This window comes from Capricornis sumatraensis, chromosome 10, assembly GCF_032405125.1.
Source record: "Capricornis sumatraensis isolate serow.1 chromosome 10, serow.2, whole genome shotgun sequence".
Classification (NCBI taxonomy): Eukaryota; Metazoa; Chordata; class Mammalia; order Artiodactyla; family Bovidae; genus Capricornis; species Capricornis sumatraensis.
In genome coordinates, this window is record NC_091078.1 from 28,635,037 (window position 1) to 28,660,632 (window position 25,596).

Below are 25,596 nucleotides of genomic sequence, written 5' to 3' on the forward strand. Positions count from 1 at the left end.
AAAATTGTCAGAAAGCTACATCTTCTTAATTTGACTGTCCAAATCATTAAAGTACGGATGATTCAGTGCCATTTTGCCAGAAATTCGTTTGGCAGGATCATAGATTAACATTTTCTGTGTGAAGGAAAGATATTTTAAAAGGTTATTTATTTAAGAAAAAAAAAAAAATCCCCCCAAAGCCTTATTTTTCTACCAATAAGCCATATGCTAATAATTTTAAAGAAAAACTACTAAATGAACATTCCCATTAGTTTAACACCAAACCACATGAATGTTTTACCTCACCCTCTAGCTCTAACATGATCTATTCTTTAAATCCCAAATATCTTGATAACCTTTTTGCTATAAATTACATTTTAAGACACAAGCATTCATGGATAACTTTAAAACCAAAGCATAAATTTAAGAAAGATTATCTAGTTAATTATATTTACTTCGAGAATTAAAAGGCCCTCTGAGTTATTTACAACATTCCTGAAATTGTGCTAATTAACTATAGAGGTTTCTAATGTAGCTTTCAGTAAGTTTCTAATAAAAACAAAACCAGTGTGCACTATGCTATAAACAGAGTTAAAATGAGTCACTACCTGAACTATGGTCAGAAAACTTAAGCGTTAATGTTTATTTACACATCAGCAGAAAAGTTTGGATAAAGTTAAAATGTATCTTAAAGAAATCTTAAAACTAAATCAATAAGCCAACCTAGAGATATTGTTACTATCTTGTTACCACTTAAGCTCTTATTCTATAGCTAGCACTCTACTTTGTTCATTTCATGTTATTTAATCCTGACAACAAAAGGTAGGAATTAGTCCCACTTTACAAATGAGAATACTGAGGCTCAAAGAGGTTAAGGAACTTGCCGAAGTTCAGAGAGCTTACAAGTGAGAAAGATGAAATCTGAAACCAAGACTAACATATGGTTTACAGTAGGAATTATCAACCTGGTGAGACTGCCCCTAACAGGATACTTGGCAATGTGTAGATACATTTGGGGTTGTCACAACTGGGATAAAAACGTGTTAGTGGCATCTAGAGGACACAGAAACAGGATGCTGTTAAGTATCTTAACGATGTACAGGACTGCCTCCAGCAGCAAAAACTGATCCAGGCCAAGATGTCAATACTGGGGAGACTAAGGAACCGTGATTGACAACACGATTTTCATTTGGTTAACTAAAGTGACATTCTTTGAAATGTTCAAGAATCCCAGACTGGGCCAGGAATAGAGAGGGCCTTTTACATCACACCATCAATACTGATGCACAAAATATCTGAGAGGCAGTAAAGGACCCTGGACTGCACTGTAAGCACTTGGGAAATCTGAGCTGGAGTTGGCGGCATGATTGTAACCTGTCAAAGAGGCCCAAAGATCAATTAGAACACATGTATGATGATACAGCAATAGATGTTTTTCCTTTGTTTAGTAACCTACCAAAATTTCTTTTCTGGAATTACATTACCTGAGAGTCATAAGATTTAGTTCCTTCTAACACCTCAGTGTTTAAATACTGTTCTAGAATAAATTTCCTGGGGCAGGTCTAGGACAATTTATTTTATCCTAACAAATTATTTTTGTCTTATTTTTAAAGAACACAGCTGTTTAGTTGGAACAGCAACGTAATACAGGGGAAAGTTTTAAGAACTACATTTATCCCTTTGCTAACCTATCTGATGTGGAAATGAGGCACAAGGTGAGAAATGGAAATTCATGTAGCAAAGGCTTAAATAACTAAAAATATGAAAAAATAAGGAAGATACCTATGTCGAAAAACTAAAAACCAGTAAATACTAAGACAAAAAAGCTGGAAAGGAGGGCCACTCCAAGTCAGTCACTTACAGCGTTATTATTAACCCTGTCCTCTCCTTCAGAGTACCTATAGCTATCTATCAGATTAAAAACAAATCAACAAGGACAACAAAAAAATGCCAAATTCTCCTCTCAAAACCACTAGAGGTTTTCATATCTAAAATGGAACTAGTAATGTGCTTGCTTCAGCAGCACATATATTAAATGGAGCTAGTAATAAACATAACAGACATAACAGCTATGTGTCTAGCTCAACTAATGTTGGTTTCATTCCTATTTCCTAGGTAAAGACAAAATTAAGTACATTCAGAATTAATTATCCATGGTGTTAAAACCAATATAAAGGGCATTCCTTACCGAGAGCAGATCCAAGCCATTTTCATCCAAGTTTTTGACATGGGATGCTAAGCTTCCTGGTTTCCACTTGGGAAATGTACTCTTGTAGTCCTGTAAAGATTCCACTTCTGGCCACACTTCATTATTAGGAGTGCCCAAAGCTCTAAAAAGTCAGAGCAAAACAAAAACTTACAAGTTAAAGCATCAACATAATTCTTGCTATCTACATGTTAATTTTTAAGTTCTTAACAGCTCAAGCGTAAATAAAAAATACCTGAAAATTCTGAAGAGTTGATCAATTTCTGAATCCCCATGAAATAGTGGTTTCTTCGTTGCTAATTCAGCAAATATGGTACCTATACTCCAAATGTCCACTGGAGTTGAGTAGCGAGCTGACCCCAGTAACACTTCTGGAGATCTATACCAGAGTGTCACTACCTATTACAAAGAAAATACCTTACTTGGAATAAATGTGGCACATTAAATTACCTAAATGTAAACATTTATATTAGGACTGTCCTTTAGAATGCTGCACGATTGTCTCTGATAGTGTTTTAAAGTCAATTAACTATACACAATACTAAATGTTAGATAAATACTTCATTTGTAAGTTATATTCACTAAGGAGGAAAAGATAAAAGCATACCAAGTCTTTTCAAATCAGTAAAAGGCAAGGATCAAAACAGTCAAGACAGCTTTCAGTTAAAAACAAAAGCATAATGACACTGGATTTGGGCTGACACTAAACAGTACAAGTGCCTGCACTGCTTACAAGATAAAACCACAACCAAGGCAAACAACAGCTTATTAGTGGTCTAGCACCAATCTGCTATTTTAGCATATCCAATTTATCACAATGGAGGGCAACAGCATCTATTTAAACCAGTGGAAACCAAATAATATATATTTACAGATCCATGGGAAAAATTATAAAAAGGAATGATTAAAAAGGAGCCAAGACATCTGACCAGAGGTGCACTGTCACAAGTTTTGATCTAGAGGAAGTCTTTGAGCACAAGGGTAGACAACTCCACAGAAGACAAGGTTTCCCAATAATCCTTTACTGTGATTCAGCATTCCCTTTCCCTCCAGAAACAGAAAACAAAAAGCCAAGTCATCAATATACCAGGGACAAAATGTGGTTATACCTTTTAACTAGTCTTTTTCAAGACAGGAAGAGACAGAAATCACATGTAATTTGAACAGGGAACCTTTACTATACAGGACTAGTAACTGTAACAGAGGACTGTAATAATCGGAGACTGACTTGTAAGAATAAATGACTCCTTCCTGCAATGCCTCTCTAGCACCCTCTACTGTCTCTAGCACCCTCTACTGTAAAAGGTAACATCCCAGCAAAGGAAAAACACTCAAAAGTTTCAGATGCATTTTCACACAGCGGACAATGAAGGGTTACTTTAGACTAGACAGGCAATAAACTGATACTGGCACAGATTGGAAATCTTTCTGAGTATTTTTTCTTGTCTTAAAGAATACAGAAAACAATCCCTCAATCACACATAACAAAAGCACCAAAAAACGTACCTCATGTGTATACACTCTAATAGGAATTCCAAAAGCTCTGGCAAGGCCAAAATCTGCCAGTTTAATTGTTCCTTTATCATCAATCAATAGATTTTGAGGTTTTAAGTCCCTGTGGAGAACTCTTCTAGAGTGACAAAACACAATCCCTTGTAGGATTTGGTACAAATAACTCTGGAAGAAGGAAATATAAATTAGAAATGATATGATGAAATGATTTTCTAAATAATCTTGGCAGCCTTCTTTCAAAGACGTAAGAAATTATATTGCAGAGAAATAAACAATTTACCAAAAAAGTTTTCAGGCCACTTGAGACTAATGGGAAGTATCTGGGGGGTGAGAAGCATTTATATCAAGTATTGTGTTTATACAAATAAGACAAAGATATTCACCTTATGGGAACGTCTATAGACACCCATTTCATTTTCTTTTACTTATTCTGGTCCCTAATTCTTAAGTAATAAGGTAATTTTCTATATAGAGAGTTTCTTAAACTTTTGCTTTATATACTTATAGCAACTCTAGTTCTGCCCTGAGTAAGTTTAGTCTTTTCCATTTCTATCTTTTATCTTTATATATTCATTTCCTCTTTGGAAACACTGGTCACAAATTTTTTAAAAGAATAGAATATTATGACTGTATTTAAATAGATATAATTATGGCAAAACGTTGTTTAGCAGTTCAGAGAAGTGTTTTGTAAGATACTTGTTGCCAACACAATGTAACTGACATTTGAAGCAACATGGGTACTACAGAAATATAAAACATAGTATTGACTATAAAGTTCAATATTATAAATACATAAAACCAATCAGTTGGAACAACTGGCTAGCATTTGGGAAAAAAAATTAAGAACTCTAGTTCTTACATCAAAATAAATCTTTGATCCATCTAGAATTTAAGACAAAAGGAGAAACAGTAATCTACTGAAACCACTAGAAAAACACTGTCATGTACTGTTCCAATACATGTGATCTTTGCATGAGGAAGACTTAAACAAGACATTAAAAAGTCATGTACTGATATGTAGAAGTATGTTAAATTATAAAAATAACTAATGGTATATACACACCATTAACAAAAGACAAAAAAAAAAGGAATTAAAGAACTATTATTAACACATTATCAATAAAAGGCTCTTAGAAACCAGTGAAAAAAGTCTCCTAACAGAATCATCAGTGAAAAATATGTAGTGTTTATAAAATGGCTAAGAAATAAAAAATGTTAAATGAAAGGCAAAATGATGTTAATGTATTTTTCACATAGTATCGTTATCAAAAAGGTTAATGACAGTGATGTGCTAAAAAATATACATACACCATGATGTTGGTCTAATTTTTTAGAGGGGTAACTGGCACTATCAAGATTTTAAGTGTAAATAAACATCCTCCACCCACTGATTTCAGTGGTGAGACTCCTATAAAGATACATAGGAATATCAAGATATTCCTTGCAGCACTGACCATAAGGACATGAGTCACCAAGCTGGAAAACAACTTCAGTGTCCACCAGTGGGGAACCGGTTTATGCAATTATATCAGACATTAGAAAGATGGGTAGACCTACGTAGACTAACGTTTTACACAGTAAAAGGGAAAGTAATGCATATATCCTAATATATATAAAATCCCATTTTTATAAAAAGTTTATGTATATACACATACAAAGTTGACATACAAGTTATCTCTAAGATTACTAATAAAACAAAGGCTACATCTGAGGAGTGGTTTGGTAGAGATGGTATAAGGATAATTATTTTAAATTTAAATGAAACTTAATCTCTACAATAAATTAGCCAAAATATATATTCAAATCCAGAATAAAATGAAACTGCCTGCTAGCATTACCCTGTCCCAGGCTTTTGTTCTTTTATTTTACACATATCTGACTGACAGAGAACAGAATATCCGAGTTCCCAACAACACACGTTAGTTCTTTCACGTTTTTTCAGGCAGCACTTTTCACTTTACAACCAGAAGCACTATCCAGTAATGAAATGGGTAACTGTTAACAACCTAACCTGTAGACCATGTGAGAAAAAACAAACTATTCTTTAATGAAACATCCTTTTCCTTGTTCTGCTTTCTAACACTTTTTCCACGTATATCCTCATGAAACACAGGCACTTCTAAAGCGTAGACTCTTTACATTCACAGTAGATAAACACTAACAAAATTAGGCAAGATTCTTACCTTAACAAGTGAAGAATCCATGAACTGACCAGGAGGGATAGAATCCAAGTATTTCTTGAGATCCATGGAAAGGAATTCAAAGATGAGATACAACCTAGAATCCTGCATAAGCACATCTTGAAGACTGAAAAATAAAACAATTACAAATCTCAACATTTTTGATCTCTCACAAAATAAAATGGCTTCTTATACACATCATAGTTGCTATTAGAAAAAGCAGGCCATAAGAAATTTCTACAGTAACAAATTCATGCTATACTGTTTTGGAATAGAAGAGGTGGTACCTTCCCTAGTAGTGAAACCGTAGTATTAAACTAGAATTTGAGAAAGGAACCTCAGGGCAGCAACTGAAAATTAAGTGATATTACAGGTGCTAAATTGGTAAATGGCCTGTAGTCCAGAAGAATATTTCTAGGCTGACTACTTGTTGCTTAGAGTTTGTCTTTCCATTGAGGCAAATCATACAAATTAACTTTTTAAAGTATTATCTAACCTTACCAGTTGTTCACAATCTCAAACTCCCAAAATGCAATTAAATCCTAACTTTCACCTGATCTAGCTACCTATCTCAGGTCGCTGATTAAGGAATCCTTAAAGACCAGAGCTCTCAGAGTTGGAACAGTGACAAAGCTTTGTGAAAAAAGACTTCCTTGTCTCCCTTGACCAGTTTATCCTGATTTTCCAGCCCCCACTACTAATCTCTATCACCAAGCCCCTCTAACTCTATTCCTGCTTTAAAAGCCTAGGTTTTTCTATGTCCGGCATTCTCAATGAACAAAAATAGGATTCTATTCCACTCAGAAAGGTTCGATCAGAAATTAATCAATTGCAAAAATTTTCACAATGAAATTCACTTGTGAAATAGCATGCGTAAAATGATTCAAATTCAGATATTATACCATACCTGACTATATTTGGATGACGAAGCTCTTTTAATAGAGATATTTCCCGAATTGCAGTACTAGGAACCCCTTCCTCTTCACTTTCTAGTCTGATTTTCTTCATGGCTACCACTTGACCTGTAGTTTTGTGTCTACCCTTATACACAACTCCATAGGTACCTGAAATAGACAAAGTAAGTGTCTGCTATGTGACAACCTCCACAAACTAAAAAAATTTTTAAAAAGATGATTGAATTCCATAAGGTGTCACATGATAGAAACATCTGCTGTGGCCACAAAGGGAGCATCTCACTCATAATTATACTCTCATCACTTCCGAAAGAGGCTAATTACAACCTAACCTATCTGCAGTTTAGAAAATCCATATAGTCATCACAGGTTCCCCATACAATTCAAATTACCAGTAATTTTCCAGCACATTTAGAGAAAAAGGATCATTTTCAAATTGGAATATATGTCCTGTCAAATATCCTACCCAAGGTAGGCATAAAATAAATGCAGGAAGCCTCACATCCATTTGGAAGTTGAGAACATGGATTCTGATGTATGGGCTTTAGCTAATGAGCAGCAATTTCAATATAAGGGATCCTGGGGTGGTTGGGCACCGAATGGAAAAGGCAGTAAGGGAGATGGACTAGTCAGCTAAACACAAGTTCGCATGCATGATATGCTGAATCCCCCAGCTAACTGATTTTTAATCTGGGGTTGGACAATTTAAGGGAGGTCTTGACTCCCTTAATTATATGAAAATTTTCTTAAATAGCTTTACTATTTTTCCTATGATATCAGTGTAACTTCAAAAGCGATTAGGAGGGACTTATTTATATCTAGCGAAGTCTATTTTATAGTTTTTTAAGAGTTTCTCCAAAACTAGTAGTATTTCAAAAAAGGATAAGAACCACTAACAAATAAATGATCTACTTATTTGATCAGAATATTAAGGATGGTTTGCTCAGTGACAAACTGATGCTATATAAACTCTTTTTAAATAGAGAAATTCTATCCAATTGTCTGTGTCATGGTATCATTTTAAAAACGTTAAGTTAACATAAAATCCACTGTATATTATTTTGATGAAATTTGGAGTAGTTGTGCTTTGGGTAACCAGTTGATCTGGGAACTCCCTGATGGTCCGGTGGTTAGGACTCAGCACTTTCACTCCTAAGGGCCTGGGTTCAATCTCTGATTCAAGGAACTAAAATCCCACAAATTGCGTTGTGAGGTCAAAAAAAATAAAGGAGAACTGATCTTATTTGATCTTCACCACCATCCTTCGTGGGTGGACCTTCTGTACACTTAAAATCTGTACATTTTTCAGATGTAAATTATACTTGCATTAAACACAAAAGTAGGTAACCAGTAGCACCCTCCCCCAGCACACTGTTAAGAAAGACTCAGGAAGATCAGTCATTTACATAATATGGTCAAATAAGTAGTTAATGGTAAATTCAAACTTTTAAAAGTATTCTTACCTCTCACTCAATTGTACAACATTCACCTGGTCCTAAAATTTACTCATAATAGCCACTGAATAACTTATAGTGAACACTCAATATATACTGAATTGAGTTTTAGACATCGCAAGTGCTCTTTGTCTCTCCTGACTCGCACTTTGAAATGAACTAAGCATTATAAGGAATGATGCTGAAGCTGAAGCTCCAGTACTTTGGCCACCTCATGTGAAGAGTTGACTCATTGGAAAAGACTCTGATGCTGGGAGGGATTGGGGGCAGGAGGAGAAGGGGACGACAGAGGATGAGATGGCTGGATGGCATCACGGACTCGATGGATGCGAGTCTGAATGAACTCCGGGAGATGGTGATGGACAGGGAGGCCTGGCGTGATGCGATTCATGGGGTCGCAAAGAGTCAGACACAACTGAGCAACTGAACTGAACTGAAGCATTATAAAATTTAAAAATCTTCAATATAGGCATATTATGGAGACTGAACAATAAACAGAAAAACTGTTAATCAACAAATGGTTATAGCGTATCTGCTAAATGCCAACTAAGGTTCCACATCATGCATATAGTTACGTTCTGTGATCTAAAAAGGCAAAAAGGGTTCAAATTATTACCTGAGTTCAATGAATTATTTTTGTTAACTTAGAAGGAAATCACAGAACAACTTGGTAATGATTGAAATAAGAGTTGATATATTTAAGGTAGTCAAAAACTCAATGTCAAGGGGGAAAAAGACAAGAGGACTATTTTAATCAAAAGACATGAAGACATTAACCACCAAATGAAATACATGACCCTGACTAGAACTTCAGAGAGTATATGCAGACGTACTTAAAGCTAAAGCACACAATTTCACTGCCCTAACACTCTCAACACACCTACAAAATAGCAATAGTGTTTTTTTAAAAATATACAGATGTATCGCTTTAAGTGTTTAGTATTAGAAGAATGTAAGATTATTGGAGGGATGCTGGTAGGGAGACATGTCAGAATAATTTCAGTGCTCTTGAAAGGTTAACTTTTTTTTTTTTTGCTTATGCTACTATATATATAGCATATATATATGAAAACATATATATTAATGTACTAATGACTGTTAGATACTTTAAAAACTGAATTTGAATATTTACATGTCACACCATTAAATCATTTTTTAAAATTCCTTGTATATTATTAAAGCCACTCACCTTCTCCAATTTTCTCTATTTTGGTATAGTCTTCCATAGTTAATCAGTGGGTACGGTAGATCCTAAAATGAGAAGAAAAGCTTATTTGATCACATGCCACTAATTCAAAGGGTGCTTTTAAGTTATTGATAAGATATTACAAGTAAAGAATTTCCCACTGTGCCTAGAGCAGTATTAACTTTCCATAATAGGACTTCCCTCACGGTGCAGTGGATAGGAATCCACCTGTCAATGCAGGGAACACAGGTTCAATCCCTGGTCAAGGAAGATTCCACATGCCACAGGGCAACTAAGCCCAAGCATCACAACTACTGAAGCCTGTGCACCTTGCTGGTGCACCGCAACAAAGAGTAGCATCCACTTGCCTCAACTAGAGTTACTTGTGGCAATGAACATCCAGTGCAGCCAAATACAAATAAATTTTTAAAAATTTTTCCATATTAGCTATTCTATTAAAACAATATTTACAAGGGGAAGAGCTCAAGACTCTCCCACCGTTCTTAGCTTCTGAAACATTGGAAATATTTGTATATCCTATACCTGGATAACTTTGGTATACTAAGTCGCTTCAGTGTCCGACTCTGTGTGATCCTATGGAGCCTGCCAGGCTCCTCTGCCATAGGATTCTCCAAGCGAGAATACTGGAGTGGATTGCCATGCCCTCCTCCAAGGTACCTTCCTGACCCAGGGATGGAAACCACTGTCTGTTATGTTCCCTGCACTGGCAGGCAGGTTCTTTACCACTAGAGCCACCTGGGGGCTTCTTTCAAAATTAACTTTCAAATTCAGACATCAACATCTATCTGTCCCAAAGAAAACCCTGATGTTCTTTACATAAGACTTCCAAGGCTCATCAATGTGTGCCAGTTATACCCAAATAGTTTAACAATGAATGCTACTTGAATTTGTAGCTTCATGATACTTTTATGAAGTTAATAAACAATTTTTAAAGACATGAGTAGGGAGCTAAAATGTGGTCACACTGTTCAACCATTAGAAAATATTTAAAGCAGCAAAAGTATATTCATTTCAACTTGCTCAAATGACAGTTTTTATCTTTCTCTTGTTGTCAGGAGTCACAAACATGATAAACACAAACATGATAAAAAAAACTTTCAAGATACCTTTTGTAAAGTAGGAACTATCACTAAGCACTCTAAAAGAAAATGGGCAATTCCATACATAAAGTCTAATTATATCCCATGCAATGTCAAGAACAAAGAATGTCCATATACTTGAATCACACACACAAAAAAATGGTTAAGAAAAAAAAGCCCAAATGACAACCAGATACTCAAGACTTCCTGGTAAGTTTGCCACGGAAACATCAACTTCAGAAGCCCAAACCATCATTTTATATCACTGATAAAATCATAAAGGTCACTGAACCTTAAGTTATATTGACCCTTGAGTTAAATTTCTCACATTCTTTTTCAAAATCATTCCAGACACAAGCAGAGATAAACCTTCTTAAATAAACAAAATTGCACTACTCTGGCCATCTTAAAAATGTTCAGTTTTACAAATGGCAATGGATTAGGACTATCTTTTCTTCAATATCCAGCTGTAATATGCCCAAATCACAATGAAACTGTGGAGCTTATTTTAAACAAAATAACTGAAAACTAACTCAATTTCAAAGCTGGGTTCAATTACTCTTCCACCTTTTCCTGGTTGCAACTATTTTGAATAAAGGATGTGGCTTCGTAATGCCTTTTGAATGCCTCCTCTATTCCTAGTGGCAAGATGTAAAATACCAATGGCTTCATCCACCCAGACACCTCCAGGTCTTTAAAGAAAGCAAGACCTGCACGTTAAAACTGATTAAAGGATTTTAAATGACACGTTTCTAACTCTCGGCGTTTCTTAGATTTCCAGTTTTTGCCAATTCCACTGTATGTAACAACCACCAAGCATAAAATAAAATCCAAAAAATCCAAGTTCTCTCGGGGTCTATGCCCAGGATAAGTGTTCTTAAAAGTTCCAGGTAGGCTAGGGTCATGGGAGCAGAGAGGCAAGCTGAGAAGGCCCACAAGTTAGTTCTTCCGGTCGGTTTCCCGTGACCACCTGGGATTAGAAGCAGGCGCGAGCACCGGGCTGAGTTGCAGTCTTGCTTTCCACTCCCGGAGGCGAAGCTAGGAGCTGCAGGGCAGAACCTGGCACTCCACAAGCGCTTGGTGTCGGCGAACGAAGGCACAAATCTGCCTTCCATCAACCCCAGAAAGCCTCCTCAGCCGCCCGCGACCCCAGATTGCAATTCAGAGGCCACAGCAATGCCAACCCTGCCTGGCCGGGCTGGGCTCCCCCACGCCTCCCACTGAAGCCGAGGTTGGGCGCCGCTCCATGCGCAGGCCCGGGGCCTCCGGTTAAGGCCGGGCTTGGCGGTACGCAGAACCCCACTGCCCAGAGCCCAGCCTCCCAATTATCACCTGCTTCATTAATACTCCCCCTCCAAGGTCCGCGAGCCAGCCCTTCCGAGTCGACACCCCATAGGCAACACCCTGACCTCACCAACGCTACCCGGCTTTATCCCGCGGCGAAAGCTGCGGCGGCTACCAAGTCGGCGACGCTCTCCCTAACTTCCAAGCGCCAGCTTTGGAGCTAAGTGCGAGCAGTTTCAAACTCACCGCGCTAAAGGGTCCTGGATTCACCAATCAGATAGCCCGTAGACTTTTAAAGGAGCCAATCAGAGCCTAGCTTCCCTTAACGCTGGCCTCCCCGGGTGGCTAGAGCGCGAAAGGTGGAGGAAACGGCGGCTGGAGAAAAAGCAGAAGGGCGGGCGCCAACTGAGTCTGAGCGCAAGCGCGTTCCAAGATAGGGTCGTCTTATTGTTTCTAGTCATAAGAAATCTACTGTCCTCTCAGGGTTGGGTTTTTTTCTCTCCCAATATTGGCACAATAAAAATTTGAGGTATTCAAATAGGTCATCACAGAAGTGGTGCTACACGTAATCCAGATCCCATTACTTTCATTTCTGATACTGAAAGCTAATGTATATTTATGCTTTTCTAAAATAATGAATCTCAGTCTGGGTCAAAGGAGCATGATTCTGCATGTCCCAAGGGGAAGATCCCTCATGCTCAACTTAAGACTCAAGGCCGCCAAAAAACAAAACAAATAAAGTTTGTTTTAATAGAAAGAGGTAATAGAAAACTAGGAAAGATGTCCTCAACAGGGTAAAGAAACTTTTCATATATATATATATATATATGAATATGAGTAGATACATTTTTGTCACATTTCACACACATATATGGCTGAGCTGTTTTCACCTCACTGTTTTAAATTTCATTTTTTAAATCTATGTAACATTTTGATTTAAAAATTAAAAAGCAAAATTTTTCTTTTTTTAAATGTTAAAATATTCTCACATCAGAATTTTAAATGTTCTTAAAAACACAAAAATTCACACTTCTGTGGGAGAAGAAAAAGATCTAAATTACACTTTAAATAATCCCGTATCCCCAAACTCTTTCATTGCCCTCCACCACATCCTAAAGAGATTTCTGCACCTGAACATCATTCTTAAGTCTTTAAGAAAATAAAAAAGTAAAATAGAACTAGGGATAGTAAGAGTCTTTCCACTGACTGTATCGGGATCTGGAACAAATACTGATTACCATGCCCTCTACAACTATGTATTTGATGATCCAGATTAGGATAAGGAATGGAATAAGTTTATCACATGGCCCCCTATATGTGGCACAAACACTCAACCTTGGCAGTTTTGTGCTCCTGGGTGACAGAATATTTTAAATTCATAGTAGAAGTAGGAGATTTGGGAAAACTTGGCCTGAACCTAATAACTTTTAAAACTTATTTTTAAAATCTCAAATTCACATTTTAAATGAAAACTGCCTTAAATTGCCTTAAATAAAATGAAAACTGTGTTCTAGAGAAGACTATTCTCTGCTAGTTTAGGGTACTAATTTTAAAGAATAAATATATATAGCTTTCTCTCTGAGAGGCTTAAGCAAAGGATTTAATTTATATCATCTAAAAACAGCTAGTAATTCATTATATACATTTGACATTCAGCATAAAGAAGACCACAAGCTTCCACACTTTCATGCTAGATTTTTATTTAAATTTAACTCAGTTATCTTTCTCTATTTTTGCAGCTTGTTTTTATTTGTTTTTAGTTATCTTTTAAAGTTTCAGGTGGGATGAAGCGAAGTGCAAGTCACTCAGTCATGTTTAACTCTTTGCGACCCCATGGACTATACAGTCCATGGAATTCTCCAGGCCAGAATACTGGAGTGGGTAGCCTTTCCGTTCTCCAGAGGAATCTTCCCAACCCAGGGATCGAACCCAGGTCCTCCGCACTGAGGGGGAATCTTTACCAGCTGAGCCACAAGGGTTCAGGGGTTATTCTAAATTTAGGCTCTCATCTTGGCAAATACAATTTACTGTTCATTGGGTCAACTTCTATACAATGTCACAAAGATCAGTCAGGTATTTTCCTGCTTGAGATGTTGGGAGTGGGAAAACACAACCATTACTTGTAACTTGCTTCTGGCACTTAGGCTGTAACTTATGCTCTAGGGTGACATGAGAACATAGAGGAGGAAATTACTAATTCAAAAAGAGGATGTGACATTTGAAGAAACATTGGATATGACATTCTCCAGAACAACACAGGCAGGCCTTCCAGGCAGAAGTTGTATGAGTAAAGCCCTGAAGTCTGCCCATATAATTTAGGGTGTCTTGATCAGAGGGTAGAGGGCCCCTTAGGTGTTAAGCAGTGAAGGGAATTTGGAGTCAGAATCTAAAAGAGCCCTGAATTCTCTTCTGAGAGGCTGCTCGGAAGAGGTTCAGCTTTGCAACAGTATTTTAGAACTAGGAAACTTTCTTGGTGTTTCAGCGATTGATTCCTTGTTTCCACTGCAAGAGGCGCAGGTTTGATCCCTGGTCAGGGAACTAACATGCCACAGGGAGGAACCTGAAAAGTAAAAAATTTTTAATGTATATAATGTGGCATGGGAAAAAAAAAAAAAAAAACAACTAAAACAGAGAGGATAAGAAGGTATGTGCTCCCCAAACTTTCATATTCATATTTTGGTGACCTCCATTTAGAAGAGGGGGTGTGCAGAGATCCATTGCCATTGCACAGAAGTTTTGTTTGGCTTTGAGATACAAGTGTTGCTATGGACTGAACTATGTTTTTCCTCACCCCCACCCCTTTCATTTGTGCACTGCAGCCCTCTGGTGTTAACGCACCTCTATATATGGTGTTATTTAAAATGGGCCCTTGGAAGAGTAATTACTTTTAAATAAGATCATGTGAGTGGAGAACTCGCTGTGGGATGAGCATTCTTATAAGAAGGCCTTATAAGACCTCGCTCACTTTGTTTCCTCCGCGTGAGGACACAGAACAAGTCACCATCTGCAAAGCAGTAAGAGAGCTCTCACCAGATCCCACCCTGCCAACACTGTGACCCAGCCTCCAGAATGGTATGGAAATAAATTTCTGTTGTTTATCCCACCCAGTCTGTGGTATTTTGTTATGGAAGCCCAAGCAAACACAAGTATTTTTTCAGATAAAAACGTTTCAGAAACATTTGCTTGTAAATACGTAAAATACCTGGAAGGAGATGCAGGAAACTAATAACAGTGTGCCTGTATGGAGTTGGAGAATGCCTGGGGCACAGAGATGGGAGGAAGGCTTCAGAGCTTTTGAATTTTGAACCATTTGGGTGTGTTGCTGCTGCTGCTGCTGCTGCTGCTGCTGCTAAATCGCTTCAGTCGTGTCCGACTGTGCGACACCATAGACGGCAGCCCACCAGGCTCCCCCATCCCTGGGATTCTCCAGGCAAGAACACTGGAGTGAGTTGCCATTTCCTCCTCCAATGCATGAAAGTGGAAAGTGAAAGTGGAAAGTGAAAGTGAAGTCGCTCAGTCGTGTCCGACTCTTCGCGACCACATGGACTGCAGCCCACCAGGCTCCTCCGTCCATGGGATTTTCCAGGCAAGAGTACTGGAGTGGGGTGCCTGCCATTGCCTTCTCCGTTTGGGTGTATTACTTAGGTCAAAAATGAATAAATGGATAAATGGATGAATGTATGAAGAAATGCACGAATGAGGAAATGAATCTTGCCAAGGCCTCTTTAGCTATGGGATAAAATTCAGAGCAGTTTTTTAAAAAGTATCCAAAAGGAAAAGACTGTTCCTTTTCATTAATTCAGAAAGTAAAATAGTAGAAAAAGTAAGACACACAGTTTTGAAACCTTTTTTTTTTTAATTTCTTGGCCACGCTGCACAGCATGTGGGATCTTAATTCCCTGACCAGGGATTGAACCCATGCCCCCTGCATTGGAAGAATGGAGAGCTAACCACCAGACCACCAGGATGTCCCCCACCCCCTTTCCCCTGCCCCCCTTACCGAGAAAGATCCCAAGACCTTTTAATCATGACTGAAAACACTGAATTATCATGACTGTTTCTCAGTTAGGCATTTCTCTGATAACAAAAGTAATGTGTTTTTTTTTTTTCTTGTATTTACTGTTTTTATTTTTTTATTTTTTTTTAATTTTAAAATCTTTAATTCTTACATGCGTTCCCAAATATGAACCCCCCTCCCACCTCCCTCCCCATAACATCTCAGTGGGTCATCCCCATGCACCAACCCCAAGCATGCTGTATCCTGCGTCAGACATAGACTGGCGATTCAATTCTTACATGATAGTATACATGATAGAATGCCTTTCTCCAAAATCATCCCACCCTCTCCCTCTCCCTCTGAGTCCAAAAGTCCGTTATACACAGCTGTGTCTTTTTTCCTGTCTTGCATACAGGGTCATCATTGCCATCTTTCTAAATTCCATATATATGTGTTAGTATACTGTATTGGTGTTTTTCTTTCTGGCTTACTTCACTCTGTATAATCGGCTCCAGTTTCATCCATCTCATCAGAACTGATTCAAATGAATTCTTTTTAACGGCTGAGTAATACTCCATTGTGTACATGTACCAAAGCTTTCTTATCCATTCATCTGCTGATGGACATCTAGGTTGTTTCCATGTCCTGGCTATTATAAACAGTGCTGCGATGAACATTGGGGTACATGTGTCTCTTTCAATTCTGGTTTCCTCGGTGTGTATGCCCAGCAGTGGGATTGCTGGGTCATAAGGTAGTTCTATTTGCAATTTTTTAAGGAATCTCCACACTGTTCTCCATAGTGGCTGTACTAGTTTGCATTCCCACCAACAGTGTAGGAGGGTTCCCTTTTCTCCACACCCTCTCCAGCATTTATTGCTTGCAGATTTTTGGATTGCAGCCATTCTGACTGGTGTGAAGTGGTACCTCATTGTGGTTTTGATTTGCATTTCTCTGATAATGAGTGATGTTGAGCATCTTTTCATGTGTTTGTTAGCCATCCGTATGTCTTCTTTGGAGAAATGTCTATTTAGTTCTTTGGCCCATTTTTTGATTGGGTCATTTATTTTTCTGGAATTGAGCTGCAGAAGTTGCTTGTATATTTTTGAGATTAGTTGTTTGTCAGTTGCTTCATTTGCTATTATTTTCTTCCATTCAGAAGGCTGTCTTTTCACCTTGCTTATAGTTTCCTTTGTTGTGCAGAAGCTTTTAATTTTAATTAGATCCCATTTGTTTATTTTTGCTTTTATTTCCAGAATTCTGGGAGGTGGATCATAGAGGATCCTGCTGTGATTTATGTCTGAGAGTGTTTTGCCTATGTTCTCCTCTAGGAGTTTTATAGTTTCTGGTCTTACATTTAGATCTTTAATCCATTTTGAGTTTATTTTTGTGTGTGGTGTTAGAAAGTGATCTAGTTTCATTCTTTTACAAGTGGTTGACCAGTTTTCCCAGCACCACTTGTTAAAGAGATTGTCTTTACTCCATTGTATATTCTTGCCTCCTTTGTCAAAGATAAGGTGTCCATATGTGTGTGGATTTATCTCTGGGCTTTCTATTTTGTTCCATTGATCTATATGTCTGTCTTTGTGCCAGTACCATACTGTTTTGATGACTGTGGCTTTGTAGTAGAGCCTGAAGTCAGGCAAGTTGATTCCTCCAGTTCCATTCTTCTTTCTCAAGATTGCTTTGGCAATTCGAGGTTTTTTGTATTTCCATACAAATCTTGAAATTATTTGTTCTAGTTCTGTGAAAAATATGGCTGGTAGCTTGATAGGGATTGCATTGAACTTGTAAATTGCTTTGGGTAGTATACTCATTTTCACTATATTGATTCTTCCAATCCATGAACATGGTATATTTCTCCATCTATTAGTGTCCTCTTTGATTTCTTTCATCAGTGTTTTATAGTTTTCTATATATAGGTCTTTAGTTTCTTTGGGTAGATATATTCCTAAGTATTTTATTCTTTTCGTTGCAATGGTGAATGGAATTGTTTCCTTAATTTCTTTTTCTACTTTCTCATTATTAGTGTAAATAAATAACCTAACTCTACAACTAAAGCAACTAGAAAAGGAAGAATTGGAGAACCCCAGAGTTAGTAGAAGGAAAGAAATCTTAAAAATTAGGGCAGAAATAAATGCTAAAGAAACAAAAGAGACCATAGCAAAAATCAACAAAGCCAAAAGCTGGTTCTTTGAAAGGATAAATAAAATTGACAAACCACTAGCCAGACTCATAAAGAAGCAAAGAGAGAAAAATCAAATCAATAAAATTAGAAATGAAAATGGAGAGATCACAACAGACAACACAGAAATCCAAAGGATCATAAGAGACTACTATCAGCAGTTGTATGCCAATAAAATGGACAACGTGGAAGAAATGGACAAATTCTTAGAAAAGTACAATTTTCCAAAACTGAACCAGGAAGAAATAGAAAATCTTAACAGACCCATCACAAGTATGGAAATTGAAACTGTAATCAGAAATATTCCAGCAAACAAAAGCCCAGGTCCAGACGGCTTCACAGCTGAATTCTACCAAAAATTTCGAGAAGAGCTAACACCTATCCTACTCAAACTCTTCCAGAAAATTGCAGAGGAAGGTAAACTTCCAAACTCATTCTATGAGGCCACCATCACCCTAATACCAAAACCTGACAAAGATGTCACAAAAAAAGAAAACTACAGGCCAATATCACTGATGAACATAGATGCAAAAATCCTCAACAAAATTCTAGCAATCAGAATCCAACAACACATTAAAAAGATCATACACCATGACCAAGTGGGCTTTATCCCAGGGATGCAAGGATTCTTCAATATCTGCAAATCAATCAATGTAATTCACCACATTAACAAATTGAAAAATAAAAACCATATGATTATCTCAATAGATGCAAAGAAGGCCTTTGACAAAATTCAACATCCATTTATGATAAAAACTCTCCAGAAAGCAGGAATAGAAGGAACATACCTCAACATAATAAAAGCTATATATGACAAACCCACAGCAAACATTATCCTCAATGGTGAAAAATTGAAAGCATTTCCCCTAAAGTCAGGAACAAGACAAGGGTGTCCACTTTCACCGCTACTATTCAACATAGTTCTGGAAGTTTTGGCCACAGCAATCAGAGCAGAAAAAGAAATAAAAGGAATCCAAATTGGAAAAGAAGAAGTAAAACTCTCACTGTTTGCAGATGACATGATCCTCTACATGGAAAACCCTAAAGACTCCACCAGAAAATTACTAGAGCTCATCAATGAATATAGTAAATTTGCAGGATATAAAATCAACACACAGAAATCCCTTGCATTCCTATACACTAGTAATGTGTTTTTTGGGAGTGTTAGATACAACTCATCTTAAACTACCTGTATCTTCAATTTAGCATCTCCTGAGCTGAATCTCAACAGTGTTCATGGACAGGTCACTGGACAGGTGGGAAAGTGTGACTGACTGGGAATTGAAGTAGGAAAAAAACAGCAGTTTGAATAAACTGTTTAAAATATCTTGTTATACATTTTACAAAGACATGCCCCTGTGAACACCTCTTTCAGAGACCAGAAGGGGCTGTGCAAAGGCAGAATCCTGATACATAAGTTTCATGAGCTTCATGGAGAACTGAACTCTGAAACTAGCAAGCATTTTCATACATATTTGGAGGCAGAAGAAACTATCAGGGCTGTTGTTTTAGCTGAATATCTGAGATTCTTTTACTAATTTGAATGAATTAGTAATGTCTCTTAAATTTTATCACAATACCATTAATACCTAGTATAGGGCTTTCTGCCAGAGCTAAAAATTTATAGTGAGAAGTAATTCTTTTTTTTTTTTAGAAGTAATTCTTTTAATCATTCTCTTTGAAAAGTCACTTTGATAAACCAGGGCAGTGGATTGTAACTATGTCTCTAATCAGTAAGTTAAGAGATTAATGTAAAAGTCTCTTTTCTAGTGGTGTTAAGGAAATGAGGTTCTATTTTACCTAAATAAACTGTCATCTGGATTGATACAGACCTGCGATTTCATACCATGAAATATTCTGCTTCAAGCAAAATGTTTACTATAATTGGCAACTTTCAAAGAGCAAAGTTAGAGTAACATCCTCTTACTGCTAAGATGTTATGAAACATAATTTACTCTATCCTTCAAAATGAGATAGGCACTTGAGAGCCTTGTAGCACCCGAGGCTTTCCTCTCTACCATGAACATTAGTTGTTTGGCTCTTGGCTGTGCATCAGTTTATATCAGTGATGTGAGAGTGAAATATGACAACAAACCAAACTCTATCAGCTCCACTCACCAAATATTTGAGTTTCTTCAGTTTATCTTGTACTATTTGGTGGCAACCAAATATCCAAAGATGAATTAGATATCTATTCTCATTGAGCTTGACAGGAGAGGCCCAGATGAGAAAAATGCAGCAAGTGATCATACTTCTTTTGTGCTAATTAATTAAATATCTTCCTTTAGCTGGTACCTTGAGCCAAGTACTGAGGAAATACAAGGTAAAGTGATGTTATTAATACATTCAGTTAAGACAAAGAGGCTGCACTGAATATGCCAGCAAATTTGGAAAACTCAGCAGTGGCCACAGGACTGGAAAAAGGTCAGTTTTCATTCCAATCCCAAAGAAAGACAATGCCAAAGAATGTTCAAACTACTGCACAATTGCACTCATCTCACACGCTAGCAAAGTAACTCTTCAAATTCTCCAAGCCAGGCTTCAACAGTATGTGAACTGAGAAATTCCAGATGTTCAAGCTGGATTTAGAAAAGGCAGAGAAACAAGAGATCAAATTGTCAACATCCATTGGAACATTGAAAAAGCAAGAGAGTTCCAGAAGGACATCTACTTCTGCTATACTGACTATGCCAAAGCCTTTGTGTAGATCACAGCAAAATGTGGAAAATTCTTAAAAAGATGGGAATACCAGACCATCTTACCTGCCTCCTGAGAAATATGTATGCGGGTCAAGAAGCAACAGTTAGAACCAGACATGGAACAACCCACTGGTTTCAAATTGGCAAAGGAGTATGTCAAGGCTGTATATTATCACCCTACTTATTTAACTTATATGCAGAGTACATCATGCAAAATGCCGGGCTGGATGAAGCACAAGCTGGAATCAAGATTGCTGAGAGAAATATCAATAACTTCAGATATGCAGATGACACCACCCTTATGGCAGAAAGCAAAGAAGAACTAAAGAGCCTCTTGATGAAAGTAAAAGAGGAGGTGAAAAAGTTAGCTTAAAACTCAACATTCAGCAAGTGAAACAGGAGAGTGAAAAAGTTGGCTTAAAACTCAACATTCAAAAAACTAAGATTATGGCATCCAGTCCCATCACTTCATGGCAAATAGATGGGGAAACAGTGGAAACAATGACAAACTTTATTGGGGGGGGGCACTACAAAATCACTGCAGATGGTGACTGCAGCCATGAAATTAAGATGCTTGCTCCTTTGAAGAAAAGCTATGATCAACCTAGACAGCATAGGTAAAGCAGAGACACTACTTTGGCAACAAAGGTCCACCTAGTCAAAGCTGTGGTTTTTCCACTAGTAATGTATGGGTGTGAGAGTTGGACTGTAAGTAAAGCTGAGCACCGAAGAATTGATACTTGTGAACTGTGGGGTTGGAAAAGACTCTTCTTGAGTTTCCCTTGACTGCAAGGAGATCTAACCAGTTCATCCTAAAGGAAATCAATCCTGAATATTCATTGGAAGGACTGATGATGAAGCTAAAACTCCAATACTTTGGCCACAAGATGTGAAAACTTGACTCATTGGAAAAGACCCTTATGCTAGGAAAGATTGAAGGCAGGAGGAGAAGTGGACAACAGAGGGTGAGATTGTTGGATGGCGTTACCAACTTGATGAACATGAGTTTGAGCAAGCTCCGGGAGTTGGTGATGGACAGGGAAGCCTAGCCTGCTACAGCCCATGGGGTTGCAAAGAGTCAGACACGACGGAGAGGAGTGAACTGAACTGAAGACAAAGAGAGAAAGATACTTGCTGTTTCAAAAACATTTGATAACTTTATGAAGCCTTTATTATGGCTCAAGTGCTAACTTAAATAATTGACCTAAAAGCAAGAATCAAACGCAAGTCCCCAAACTTCAAAGGCCAGATGGGGAAACATAAAATGAAAAAGAGGGAAGTAGAGCTTTTCATTCAACAAAACAAGATAAATACCTTTTCCTACCCCCAGAAATCATTTTATATTTCTTCCCCAACCAATCCCAAACAGCACTCTCAAAACGAAAAGGAGGAGGAGGAGACACTGTCCTGACAAAAAGCCCCTCTGGAATGGCTAGCTATACCATCACAGTTAAAGCTCTGGCTCCCAATGTTAATAGCAGCACTGTTCACAATAGCCAAGACAGGTGAGCAACCTAAAGGTCTTTCAACAGAGGAATGAATAAGGAAGATATGATACATATATACAAAGGAGCATTACTCAGCCATAAAAAAGAATAAAATAATGCCATTTGCGATAACATGGATGGACCTAGAGAGAATCATACTAAGTGAAATAAGTCAGATGAAGACAAATATCATACTCTATCACTTCTATGTGGAATCCAAAAATGATACAAAGGAATTTATTTACAAAATAGAAATAGACTCACAGACAGAAAACACTTATGGTTACCGACAGGGATAGTGGGGAGGTACTGGGAGGGGAGTTGAGATAAATTCGGAAGTGGGGATTAATATATACTCACTCCTATATATAAACTAGGCAAACAATAAGGACCTACTGTTTAGTCTAGGGAACTGTACTCAATAGTTTGTAATAGCCTATAATTTTGGGGCTCCAAAATCACTGCAGATGGTGACTGCAGCCATGAAACTAAAAGACATTTACTCCTTGGAAGAAAAGTTATGACCAACCTAGATAGTATATTCAAAAGCAGAGACATTACTTTGCCGACTATGGTCCGTCTAGTCAAGGCTATGGTTTTTCCTGTGGTCATGTATGGATGTGAGAGTTGGACTGTGAAGAAGACTGAGCACCGAAGAACTGATGCTTTTGAACTGTGGTGTTGGAGAAGACTCTTGAGAGTCCCTTGGACTGCAAGGAGATCCAACCAGTCCATTCTGAAGGAGATCAGCCCTGGGATTTCTTTGGAAGGAATGATGGCTAAAGCTGAAACTCCAGTACTTTGGCCACCTCATGCGAAGAGTTGACTCACTGGAAAAGACTCTGATGCTGGGAGGGATTGGGGGCAGGAGGAGAAGGGGACGACCGAGGATGAGATGGCTGGATGGCATCACGGACTCGATGGACGTGAGTCTGATTGAACTCCGGGAGTTGGTGATGGACAGGGAGGCCTGGTGTGCTGCAATTCATGGGGTCGCAAAGAGTCGGACACGACTGAGCGACTGAAATGAACTGAACTGAACTGAACTGATAATGGAAAAGACTCTGAGAAAGAAAAAATATGTATGTATGAAAAACTGAATCACTTTGCTATACATTTGAAACTAACACAATATTGTAAATTAACTATACTTTAATTAGATTAAAAAAAAAAAAAAGAAAGCTCAAGGCCCAAAGATCACCTGGGGTCAAATCCTTTTAAATCTTGTTTCTTGCCCTTAACTTCTCTGTGGCTTTGGGCAAGTCAATTAAATTTTCTACGCCTCATTTACTCAAACGACAATAGTATTAGCAACCAACTGTGTTGCTTTGAGCATGACATGAGGTAATCCATTAAATGTTTACTTAGATCAATGCATCACCCCTAGTAAACACTTCACATGCAGGATTTTTCCTGATTGTGTTGATCACAAAAATAGTTCTGGCAGTAGGTACTGAAACAGAGACTTGGGTGAACTGCTAAGGTCACAGAAGAGAAGCAAAAAAAATTGGGGGAGGCAGGTCAGGCTTCATTAAATGACCTGACCCTTGCATTGGGTTGGGAAGGAAAGCCAATTTCAGTTTAAATGGGAATTGAAGGAGACACCTGAGAAGAACAACCAGGCAAAGAGAATAGCATACATAACAGGTGGCATAGTGTCAGAGATGTATCTGGCTTGCATGAAATTGATGAAGGGAGCTTGATCACGCTGAATGAAAATGCACTTGAGGGACATCCCTGGGTGGTCCAGTGGCTAAGACTCCACACTCCCAATGTAGGCGGCCCAGGGTCGATCCTTGGTCAGGGAACTGGATCCCACATGCAGCAACTAAGACCCAGTGAAGTCAAATAAATTTTTTTAAAAAAGTAAGTAGTGACCTTTGAACAGAGAAGGCACTGGCAACCCACTCCACTACCCTTGCCTGGAAAATCCCATGAGCGGAGGAGCCTGGTAGGCTGCAGTTCATGGGGTCCTGAAGAGTCGGACACGACTGAGCGACTTCACTTTCACTTTTCACTTTCATGCATTGGAGAAGGAAATGGAAATCCCCTCTAGCACTCTTGCCAGGAGAATCCCAGGGATGGGGGAGCCTGGTGGGGAGCCTGGTGGTCTGCCCTCTATGGGGTCGCATAGAGTTGGACACGACTGAAGCGACTTAGCAGTAGCAGCAGCAGCAGTGACATTTGAAAGAAGTCTTGGAATGTGAGCATAATTCTGGCAAATAGAGATGGAAGAAGGAAGTTGGTGGGGTGGAGATGACTATTAGAGTCATCTCCAAGGTAAGCAGAAAGGGAAAGCATAGGCCAGAAGTGGAGAACATCAAGCAGTGGGATTTGGCTGGAAGGTGGGGTGAGACAGGAGGTAAGCGGGTAGAAGAGCAGAAAGGAGAGCCGGGTTCTTACCGTGAAGAGTTTCGGAGGTCACGGTGGGGAAGGTTACCAGCAGCACTTCAGAAAGCCCAAAAGGAAGGACTGAAGGTTTTCTCACTCTGTTGAGCAGGGGAGTGATAGGATCACATTTCCCCTTTAAACAGATTAGTCTGGCAGGGCTCCGCAGAAAGGATTAGTGTGGGAAGAGGGAGGAACAGGAAAGAAAGTGAAAGTGAAGTTGCTCGGTTGTGTCCGACTCTTTGTGATCTCATGGACTGCAGCCTACCAGGTTCCTCCATCCGTGGGATTTTCCAGGCAAGAATACTGGAGTGGATTGCCATTTCCTTCTCCAGGAGATCTTCCCAACCCAGGGAATGAACCCAGATCTCCCGCATTGTAGGCAGACACTTTACCTTCTGAGCCACCAGGAAGAGGAACAAGAATGCCAGTTAAAAGATAACTCCCTCCGGGCATTTCTCATATTCAAGGCTGGGACCAACTCTACAAGGCAGAAATTTATAAATCTCTACACACACACACACACTCACACGTGCACACATGCTCTACACGCATACAAGCGTGCATGTGTGTGTGCGTGCACGTGTGTGTTAAATCTGGAGGCAATGCTGTAAGGCTATTATGACTACAGTTCCACTAGAGGGTAGTAGAGACAAACTGGTAAAGTAGATGAAGCTGTTATCATCTCTACTGGTTACAAGCCAAGTATTTTTCTTGTCTATATTTTGGAATGGTTGTAAGCTTGATTCAGTTATTCCATGGCTAAGAAAAATATGACAAGTACATTTGGTAGATAGTAGATTTAGACAAACCTAGACAGCATATTAAAAAACAGATATTACTTTGCCCACAAAGGTCTGTCTAGTCAAAGCTATGGTTTTTCCAGTAGTCATGTATGAATGTGCAAGTTGGACTATAAAGAAAGCTGAGCACTGAAGAATTGGTGCTTTTGAACTGTGGTGTTGGAGAAGACTCTTGAAAGTTCCTTGGACTGTAAGGAGATCCAACCAGTCAATTCTAAAGGCAAT

The 25,596-nt window shown here is 38.4% G+C and overlaps 1 protein-coding gene across 2 annotated transcripts; it reads right to left on the reverse strand.

Annotated features, from left to right (window-relative positions):
• CDK1 (cyclin dependent kinase 1) lies at positions 1-24,694 on the reverse strand. Of its 2 annotated transcripts, none has more exons than XM_068982218.1 (8): positions 24,584-24,694; positions 9,435-9,496; positions 6,785-6,941; positions 5,881-6,004; positions 3,692-3,862; positions 2,421-2,584; positions 2,168-2,309; positions 1-114 (listed from the first exon to the last, which is right to left on the reverse strand). In XM_068982218.1, the coding sequence occupies exons 2-8, from the start codon at positions 9,469-9,471 to the stop codon at positions 16-18; spliced, it is 894 nt and encodes a 297-aa protein (XP_068838319.1). In that variant the 5' UTR covers positions 9,472-9,496; positions 24,584-24,694; the 3' UTR covers positions 1-15. The 2 variants fall into 2 exon arrangements, with proteins under 2 accessions (XP_068838319.1, XP_068838318.1); XM_068982217.1 differs by lacking the exon at positions 24,584-24,694 and adding an exon at positions 11,946-12,005.
• Positions 24,695-25,596: the final 902 nt, after the last annotated feature.

Bases quoted from the DNA above. Each gene is read 5' to 3' on its own strand.
- CDK1 (XM_068982218.1), bottom strand. From the start codon at position 9,471: ATGGAAGACTATACCAAAATAGAGAAAATTGGAGAAG. The intron at 6,005-6,784 runs GTATGGTATAAT...TTTATTTTTCAG, and splicing joins CGTCATCCAAATATAGTCAG to TCTTCAAGATGTGCTTATGC. The intron at 2,585-3,691 runs GTACGTTTTTTG...TCTTTGTAATAG, and splicing joins TTAGAGTGTATACACATGAG to GTAGTGACACTCTGGTATAG.